The sequence below is a fragment of the Rhinichthys klamathensis genome, unplaced genomic scaffold, assembly GCF_029890125.1.
Source record: "Rhinichthys klamathensis goyatoka isolate OS25496 unplaced genomic scaffold, OSU_Roscu_1.1 h1tg000475l_1, whole genome shotgun sequence".
NCBI classification, from domain to species: domain Eukaryota; kingdom Metazoa; phylum Chordata; class Actinopteri; order Cypriniformes; family Leuciscidae; genus Rhinichthys; species Rhinichthys klamathensis.
Window position 1 is genome coordinate 422,537 of NW_026606963.1, and position 9,964 is coordinate 432,500.

The 9,964-nt window shown below is 35.2% G+C and overlaps 1 protein-coding gene across 1 annotated transcript; it reads right to left on the minus strand.

Moving 5' to 3' along the window:
* Window positions 1-602: 602 nt before the first annotated feature.
* si:ch1073-303k11.2 (leucine-rich repeat neuronal protein 4) lies at window positions 603-5,229 on the minus strand. The gene is made up of 2 exons (XM_056237024.1): window positions 5,165-5,229; window positions 603-1,405 (listed from the first exon to the last, which is right to left on the minus strand). The coding sequence occupies exon 2, from the start codon at window positions 1,396-1,398 to the stop codon at window positions 667-669; it is 732 nt and encodes a 243-aa protein (XP_056092999.1). The 5' UTR covers window positions 1,399-1,405; window positions 5,165-5,229; the 3' UTR covers window positions 603-666.
* Between the last annotated feature and the right edge of the window lie 4,735 nt (window positions 5,230-9,964).

The window sequence follows — 9,964 nt, forward strand, 5'->3', positions numbered from 1 at the left end:
TCCTTCAGAAATCACTCTAATATGATGATTTGATGCTCAATAAGCATTTATAATTATTATCAATGTTGAAAACAGTTGTGCTGCTTCATATTTTTGTGTAAACCATGATACACTATCGTTTAAATGTTTAAGGGCATGGTTAAAAAATACATTAAATTGATAAAAAGTGACAGTAAAGACATTTATAATGTTACAAAAGATTATTTTTCAAATCAATGCTGTTCTTTTGAACTTTCTATTCATCAAAAAATTCAGAAAATGTTTCCTTAAAAATATTAAGCAGCAAAAACTGTTTCCAATATTGATAATAACAAGAATCATTATTAATAATTGAGCATGAGCACCAATATTAGAATGATTTCTGAAGGATCATGTGACACTGAAGACTGGAGTAATGATGCTGAAAAACACAGGAATAAATTACATTTTAAAAATACATTCACATAGAAAACAGTTCTTTTAGATTGTAATAATATTTCAGAATATTACTGTATTTTGATCAAATGAATGCAGCCCTGGTGAGCAGAAGAGATGTCTTTCAAAAACATAAAACAATCTTAATTATTCCAAACTTTTGACCAGTAGTGCACTTGTAAAACTCAGTCTCTTTGCAGCTTGTTTCATTCTCCCCATGCGTTTGAAATGTTTGCATTTGTTTGCTGCTGATCACAGCGCTCCATCATTGGTGTATGAAGGATTGCCGAGGCCTTCCGCTTCTCCCATCCCGCTCTTCCGACACGTCCTTCGTCGCCATAATACGACAGCGAGCACTGAAATCAGCAGGAGGAATCCCACGGATCCCGCGATGATCCCTGCGCTCAGAGAAACTCGGTCCGGTTGCGGTGGATCGTATCGGGTGCAGGACTTTTCACTGAGCCCTGCTTGATTCCCGGCCGCCACACACACCGTCTCCCCAACTTTCATCCCAGGTATGACTCCATTCCTTAGATATTCCCCAAAAATATACTGCTTTTTCCTGCCTTTCATAGTGACTTCATAATAGGTGACGTTGGAGCGAGGAGCGCACCAATAGACGACCACTTCCCCGGAGCCGTCCAACTTCATCTCGCGAAGTTTCGGGGTCTCGGGCTTTTCATCTGGACCCGTCAACCCAGGACACAGGCAACCCGTGTGCGCCGAAATCCTCTCGCAGGGGGTCGTTTGAACCACACAGGGGTCATAGTCACAAGGTCGGGGCATCACACGAGAGCTGGTGACCCCGGGCGACTGGGGCGCGACCGTCGTCTTTGAGATGTCCTCGTCGTAGTCGTCCTCGACTTCGATAATGCGAACGCGTGTGTGTGAAGGCTGAAGCAATGACGGACTGACAGATGTGGAGCGAACACACTCCATCACGCAGAGGACGAGGAGGAACGTGACCTTTGACCCCAGCAACATCTTGAACCTGCAACAAATAAAGGTACAATTACTGTAATGTTCATTTTAGATGCTCTGTTCGTTCATATTCTTAAACAGGACACATGAACACAGTAAAGAACAGGAAATATCTTAGCACATGTTCTTGCGCCTCTTTTATGAAACCACTGGCGTTCAAGTATGTTGTTTTTTTCTAAACATTTTTTTTCTTATGCTCACACACACATATTTATATACACACACACACACATTCTATATATATTATATACACACACATAATATATAGATATACACTCACCTAAAGGATTATTAAGAACACCTGTTCAATTTCTCATTAATGCAATTATAATCAACCAATCACATGGCAGTTGCTTCAATGCATTTAGGGGTGTGGTCCTGGTCAAGACAATCTCCTGAACTCCAAACTGAATGTCAGAATGGGAAAGAAAGGTGTTTTAAGCAATTTTGAGCGTGGCATGGTTGTTGGTGCCGGACGGGCCGGTCTGAGTATTTCACAATCTGCTCAGTTACTGGGATTTTCACACACAACTATTTCTAGGGTTTACAAAGAATGGTGTGAAAAGGGAAAAACATCCAGTATGCAGCAATCCTGTGGGCGAAAATGCCTTGTTGATGCTAGAGGTCAGAGGAGAATGGGCCGACTGATTCAAGCTGATAGAAGAGCAACTTTGACTGAAATAACCACTCGTTACAACCGAGGTATGCAGCAAAGCATTTGTGAAGCCACAACACGCACAACCTTGAGGCGGATGGGCTACAACAGCAGAAGACTCCACCGGGTACCACTCATCTCCACTACAAATAGGAAAAAGAGGCTACAATTTGCAAGAGCTCACCAAAATTGGACAGTTGAAGACTGGAAAAATGTTGCCTGGTCTGATGAGTCTCGATCTCTGTTGAGACATTCAGATGGTAGAGTCAGAATTTGGCGTAAACAGAATGAGAACATGGATCCATCATGCCTTGTTACCACTGTGCAGGCTGGTGGTGGTGGTGTAATGGTGTGGGGTGTTTTTTTATTGGCACACTTTAGGCCCCTTAGTGCCAATTGGGCATCGTTTAAATGCCACGGCCTACCTGAGCATTGTTTCTGACCATGTCCATCCCTTTATGGCTACCATGTACCCATCCTCTGATGGCTACTTCCAGCAGGATAATGCACCATGTCACAAAGCTCTAATCATTTCAAATTGGTTTCTTGAACATGACAATGAGTTCACTGTACTAAAATGGCCTCCACAGTCACCAGATCTCAACCCAATAGAGCATCTTTGGGATGTGGTGGAACGGGAGCTTCGTGCCCTGGATGTGCATCCCACAAATCTCCATCAACTGCAAGATGCTATCCTATCAATATGGGCCAACATTTCTAAAGAATGCTTTCAGCACCTTGTTGAATCAATGCCAGGTAGAATTACGGCAGTTCTGAAGGCGAAAGGGGGTCAAACGAAGTATTAGTATGGTGTTCCTAATAATCCTTTAGGTGAGTGTATAGATATGTATGTGTGTGTGTGTGTGTGTGTGTGTGTGTATACAGTATATATATATTAGGGCTGTCAAATGATTAATCGTGATTAATCACATCCAAAATAAAAGGTTTTTTTTACATAATATATGTGGGTGCACTGTGTATAATTATTTTGTATATATATAAATACACACACATGCATGTATATTTAAGAAAAAAACATTATTTATATATAAAATATTTATATTCATATATAATATAAATTATATATAAATCTATATACAGTATATACATGAAAATATTTCTTAAATATATACAAGCATGTGTGTGTATTTATATATATAAAATAATTATACACAGTGCACCCACATATATTATGTAAAAAAAAACGTTTATTTTGGATGTGATTAATCACGATTAATCATTTGACAGCCCTAATATATATATATCAATGTATATTGGTAAACTTTTTGTTTTTCCTTATTCACTATCTCACTATTTTTTATTTATGCTTGTTAATATATTTGACAATGGGGTAAATCCTAGATATTTTCTCTGAAAACAGGTCTTGTTACTTTACATAATTTTTATTTTCTTTTTTTTACAGTTTTCTTTTTGAAGGATGTCGGTATTTTTAAGCAAATACAAATTCAAATGGGTTGTGTGTGTGTGTGTCAGTGTTATTTATATTTATGTTTATTTTTCAGTATTTTATATTAGTAATTTTAGTAATTATTTTATTATTATTATTTAAATGTCTATATAGTTTGCATTATTCATTTATATTTCAGTTTTTAGTTATTTTAATACATCAAGTTAAACTAAAAGAAAATGAGAAATGTTGCTCAGCTGAAATAAAATTTTTAATATTGTATTTTGTTTCATTTAACATTTGTTTTATTTCAAGTAACAAAAATGTTTTTATGGTATTTTATGGTTTTAGTTTTAGTTAACAACAATTGCCCTGTTGCGAACGTCATTTCATAGTATACTCACTTTAACTGTTTCTACCCACTTTACAACAATCTCTCTCAGTAAACATACAGCCTGAGTGATCCGACTGGACAGAATTAAAGTCAGACTGAACATCAGGGTGTATTTTTAACACAGGACACACACACACATATCGCAACAGAACAAACCGCCAGCCAGTTACTGTGGGAACCTGCTAAGCCTTATGGGTAAGAGAAACCCTGCTCCCTCTGACTGATGCCAGCTGCCAGAACAATTCACAATTTAAAACTTATTGCTGCTGCTTTACTAAGTGACCAGACTAACAATTTTTACCCGGTGACTGACAAAACAGGCGAATACACCCACAGACTACGGCTGAAGGGAGGGACCCAAGCCAAATTATGACTCTTATGACTAAGCAACATGTACCCTAGCATAACAACGGCATAACAACGGCATAAAAAACTAATTTCATCTTCGCATCACACTGACAATCACCTAATTATGCATAAATATCTAGATTTCATTATAGTTATTACGGTAACACTTTACAATAAGGTTCATAATTGAATGTATTAACTAACATGAACTTACAATGAGCAATACATTTGTTACAGTATTTATTAATCTTTGTTAATGTTAGTTAATAAAAATCCAGTTCTAGTTAGTTCACAGTGCATTAACTAATGTTAACAACTACAACTTTTGATTTTAATAACATATTAGTAAATGTTGAAATTAATATTAACTAAGATTAATAAATGCTGTCAAGTATTGTTCATTCTTAGTTCATGTTAGCTAAGGTAATGAACCTTATTGTAAAGTGTTACCGTTATTACAAATACATTATAGTTAACTAAAACTAAAACTATAAAAACAACATTTTTGTTACTTGTAATAAAATTTAAAATCGATTAATCTCACCTAACATACAAGTTTGTATAGGTGTGTGTATATCACACACACATATTTACAACGTTTTAGATGCGATTCATCGATTTGACACCACAAAAAATTACTAAAATGTCAAAATAAAATAAATTAAAAAAACTATAGTAGTCTCAATAATCTCAATGATACTAAAATAACACAATTGTTACAATTTTTTTAAATTATATTAAGAAATAATGACATAAAATAATCAAAATAACAGAAAGATTTAGAAATTTAGATACATTTATAAAGAATTATGCTAATTATTCCATCATTTACCGAAGTCACAATACTGTCTGGGTGGAAACTGGTTCCCATGGTAAAAAACACATGAATCCACTATTGACGTTCCTATTATAATCCTGATCATCATGGCAACCAGTAAAACCTCAGCATAAACGACTGGCGTACCTGTACGTCTGAATGGCTTCTGCTCACGTCTTCTCTCCAGCAAGCCTTCTGCGTTATTTTCTCTCAGTCTAATGCATTCTTCTCCTTCACCTTCCCTTTTTTCTTTCTTCTCAAGTCCCTCCCTCTGTACACCCCCTCACTCGCCTGCCATCCCTCTTTCTTCTTGCAACATTTCCATCTAGCTTGGTTCATTTTCTCTCTTCACTATCCTCCCCCTCCTCACGTCTCTCTCTCGCCCTTCTTTTCAAGTTTGTTTGTGAGTCCCACTGAGTTTTGTGCTGCCCTGCATGTTAATGTCTCCAGCAGAAGCAACAGGAGACATGCTGGAACGCATCTGGTTGTCCCGTCCTGTGTGTGTATGTGCAGGCATGTGCAAATGTTGCTTTTAAAGGAGTAGTTCCTCCAGTTTTCATATGCACAACAATCATAAATGTTGACACGTGACTGTCAAGCTCTTAAAAGGACAAAAAAGTAGACCATACACCACGATATATCGGCCAACATATCGGTATCAGCTGATATATGTCCATTGTTAATGTTATCGTTATCGGCCCAATAAGAAAATGTGGCCGATATCTTAAAGCTGATAAATTATGGATTATTTCCTTCAGCTGAGACGCTTCAATTTGCCATGATGGTTTTTAAATGGCTTGAAATATGATTGGAATCACTTCAAAAAGGAAAATACATTTGCAGTTTCATATCGGCTACGTAAAATTATAATGAGAACACCATTATATTTGTGTTTTTGCGACATGGCTTTTAATGGTGAGAGTTTTATTTTTGTAATCAGGCAATCAAAAATGATCAATTTTTCGGCCAATATATTAGTTATCGGCTTTCAAATATAAAGAATTATTGGTTATCGGTATTGGCCAAAATGCTTATATCGATGCATCCCTAAATGCTACATGTTGTTAGTTTTTATGTGTGTTTGTTGGGTGAAAACCTTTGCTAGTGCTGTGGAAGAATGGCTTAATTTGAGACATGTAAGTGTTTTGGTGTGTTTTAAATGTGAAAGTAACTTTAGTTGAGTGTTGGTTTGGAGAGTTTTGAAAAACTGACCTTAGTATTGAGAAATGTGTCCTAGCAAAAAACAAACAAAAAAACTTTAATTCAATGTGTTTATTGTACATATTACAATAACGTAATATGTGTTTTGAAACACATGAGAGTACATACTGACTAAAAGAAGTTTCTTTTTGGTTGAACTGTTCCTTTAAAAAGCCCTTTTTATCACAAAAGCTGCAATGTACAAAAGTCTCAGCTCATTATTTGCTCCGTTACACATTCCTCTCCTCCACATAATTGTATATGTCCAGCAGAGCATAATCCATGACACAGAGAGAGAGAGAGAGAGAGAGAGAGAGAGAGAGAGAGAGAGAGAGAGAGAGAGAGAGAGAGAGAGAGAGAGAGAGCGCACAAGATGGCTGATATTAATTTCTATTGACCCCCATTGTTGTGTTTTCCAGGAGGAGGGGAAGAGGAAACATGTCCTTATATGGTCATGCTTTAAGAGGACAAGACTTGTTCACTGTTCAGCAGATACCTTTACTGTAAGAGCCGAACACACACACACACAAACACACACACACATTCAAGTGAATCTCATGACATAAGGACAAATTTAAAGTCAAATTTCACCCCACAATCAAAAGAAATAGAAGACAGAAGCTATTAGGTAACACTTTATAATAATGTCTCATTTGTTAATGTTACTTCATGCATTAGTTAACATGAACTAACCATGAGCAATATATGTTTACAGCAGTTATTAACCTTTGTTAATGTTAGTTAATAAAACTACAGTTGTTCATGTCAGTGCATAGCGCAATAACTAATATAAACAGATTTTGATTTAAAAATGTGATAGTAAATGTAGAACATTAACTATAAAAAAAAATTTGTTTGACATTTTAGCACATATTCCCACCAAATTCTCCCTACTAATGGTAAAAACCTGCATTCTCATTACTTTAATGTGAAAGAAAATGTTTTTTTTTATTATAATATAAATGTATATATTATCATTTAATTTAATTATTTTATTAATAATTTATTCATAATCACATAATTCAACAAATATATATTTTGTAAAAAATATATATTTATACACCATGGTAGTCTTATGGTAGCTTATGCATATTCAATTATTACAGAATATATTTTATAGTCAAAATGGCTGTACTGAATCTAATAAGAATCTCCCTGAAAACGACAAAACTCAAAAGTAAACTGTAAAAAGTATTGTTTTAGGCTTTTCCACAGACTTGTGGATGGTGTCGTTCTGGAGATGAGATTGAGATTGTCGGTTCTCCTTCACGCCCACATCCTGACTCAGAAACATCTCGCAGACCGCGACATGAATCACACTATCATGGTGAAGAAATCTGTGTCAGGCATGCATGGTCATGTCAGGTGAACACTGTGTCTAAGTGTGTGATCAGGAAGACAAAACATACAATATTCCCTGTCTGAACATTGACATGCTTTTCCTCACTATATAGGGGACGCCAGGGCTAATTGTCTCGGGTGGATTTATTTCTGCATAGAAACAAACCTTAAAGCCTTTACTAAACCCTAGTGAAAAAACCTATACCAAAATGTAAACTACATTTACTAAGTATACCAAAAAAAAAACATTACCATATTTACTGACATATTGCTTGAGACTTACTGATATAAATATAATTAAACTTTATTTGGAGTACTTCTTTATTGCACAATGCACATTTCTTAATATTAATATTATAACTATTAGCAAGGATAGTATGATCACTGTATAAGATCAGTCTTTAAATGCAAGATATGTAAGGTATTCCTAAATTATACTTTTACACAATCAAATATACTTAAGTTTATCTTTAGTTGGACATCAGCACTATTTCTGGAAAACTAAAGTGCATTAAGTACAAAATTAGTTGTTTTCAATTTAGCAGACTTCAAGTATATCAATATTTTAGTACTGTATACTAAAAGTACAATTGCAGGGTATTTACAGTGCATTAAGTACACAATATGTAAATGTATTTGTAGTATACTTGGCATAAAATAAATGTATTTCAATTTTTTACTAAGGCAAACATGCTATTTTCACCGTTATTGCCCAGGAGAAAATGATGCAGTTCATTGAACTCACTCTGAACTTTTGTCACATGTCCAGTCCAGTGGGAATGAGCCATTGAACAGCATTTAATATAAAAATATACAAGCAATAAAATAATTGTAAAGCACAAAACAATTCATGAAACAGCAAAAATTGTGAATGTTAACAATGCAAAAAACACCAAACCATTGTTCTGGCCAACAGAAATTGTAATCAATCAATTAAACATAAGATATAAACTACCAGACAAAAAGTTTGGAACAATTCAGATTTTAATTCAAAAATACAGTAAAAACATTAATATTGTGCAATATTCATTAATGACTGATAATAACTGAGCAGCAAATCCTCATATTAGAGTGATTTCTGAAGGATTATGTGACACTGAAGACTGGAGTAATGATGCTGAAAATTCAGCTTTGATCACAGGAATAAAATAGTTCATTTAAATGGTAATAATATACTGTTTTTACAGTATGTTTGATCAAATAAATGGTGAGCAAAAGAGACTATTTTCCATAAAATAACAAAAAACCTTAATTATTCCAAACTTTTGACTGGTACTATATTTAAATATTTGTGCAACTTGGTTTTTCAGTCAAAATATTGGTACATACAACTCATATTACTGGCATAAAGCCCTTGTGACTTCTTCCCCATGTGACAACATGCCCTAACCCAAACAGACTGACTCCTACTGGAAACATTACTGGTTTCTATGGTGAAGTTGTTGTGGTTTCTATATCTTAAGTTCTCAGATTATTCACAGACTGATTCTATCTTTGATGACGCTTAATTCAGTCAAAATACTGAAATAAAACCAGACCGATGTTCATGTGACGAGGCAAAGTCTCTCTCTCATTTCATAATGTCTCATTCCTCCGCCCACTTCTTCCTGAAGACCCCCATCTATCATTCAGTCTCTCTCTTTCTGCTACATACTATTAAAAGAATGTAAATCCATAGGGAATAAGCAGGCCTCCTGACCTCCTCACCTCTGCTCCAGTCTCACACTCGATTTCGATTCCACAGAGACGGAGACGTCACAGGAAAAGATGTCTTACATTTCAGACAGCTCATGTCATAATATTACTAGCCAGAGTATGAAACCATTTTTACTCTTTGAGTCAGTGGAACAGAAGACTGGAAACTAGAGTTTGCCTGTGCAAAACGCACTGCCACCGTTGCCAAGGTGTTGCTATGTCGTTGTGAGGCTACTAGATTGTTGTTAGGCTGTTCTGGATGTTGATTGCTTAGTCAAATGATACATATATAAATGTAAACTGTATTATCGCACAGCTCTCTATATAAAATTACTATATAACAAATCTCAACTGCTTATTTTTTTATTTTGTTGCATAACTATATTATCACCCAGCTCTTAATATTAAGTTGGATATGTATGTCAATCTTTATCCACAGTCATACAGTACACTCGCACAGGGTGATATACTTTTTATTTGTCGAGCCAACATACTCTTCAAACTTTATTTGATTTCATCAAAATCCCAAAGTCAAGATCAGGGTCTTAAACTATAATTTATTAGCTGATATTATTTTATTATGATAGTTACACTATTTAGTAATCTCTTGCGCCAGCCTTTACTGGAGATTTTAGGAAACTAAATTTGAGGAAATTTTCCATTTGATATAAGCTTCATCCAATTTTTTAAACGTAACCCAGACCTTTTTAT

What these genes read in the sequence shown, in the direction of transcription:
- si:ch1073-303k11.2 (XM_056237024.1), bottom strand. Translation starts at nt 1,398, where the DNA reads ATGTTGCTGGGGTCAAAGGTCACGTTCCTCCTCGTCCTCTGCGTGATG.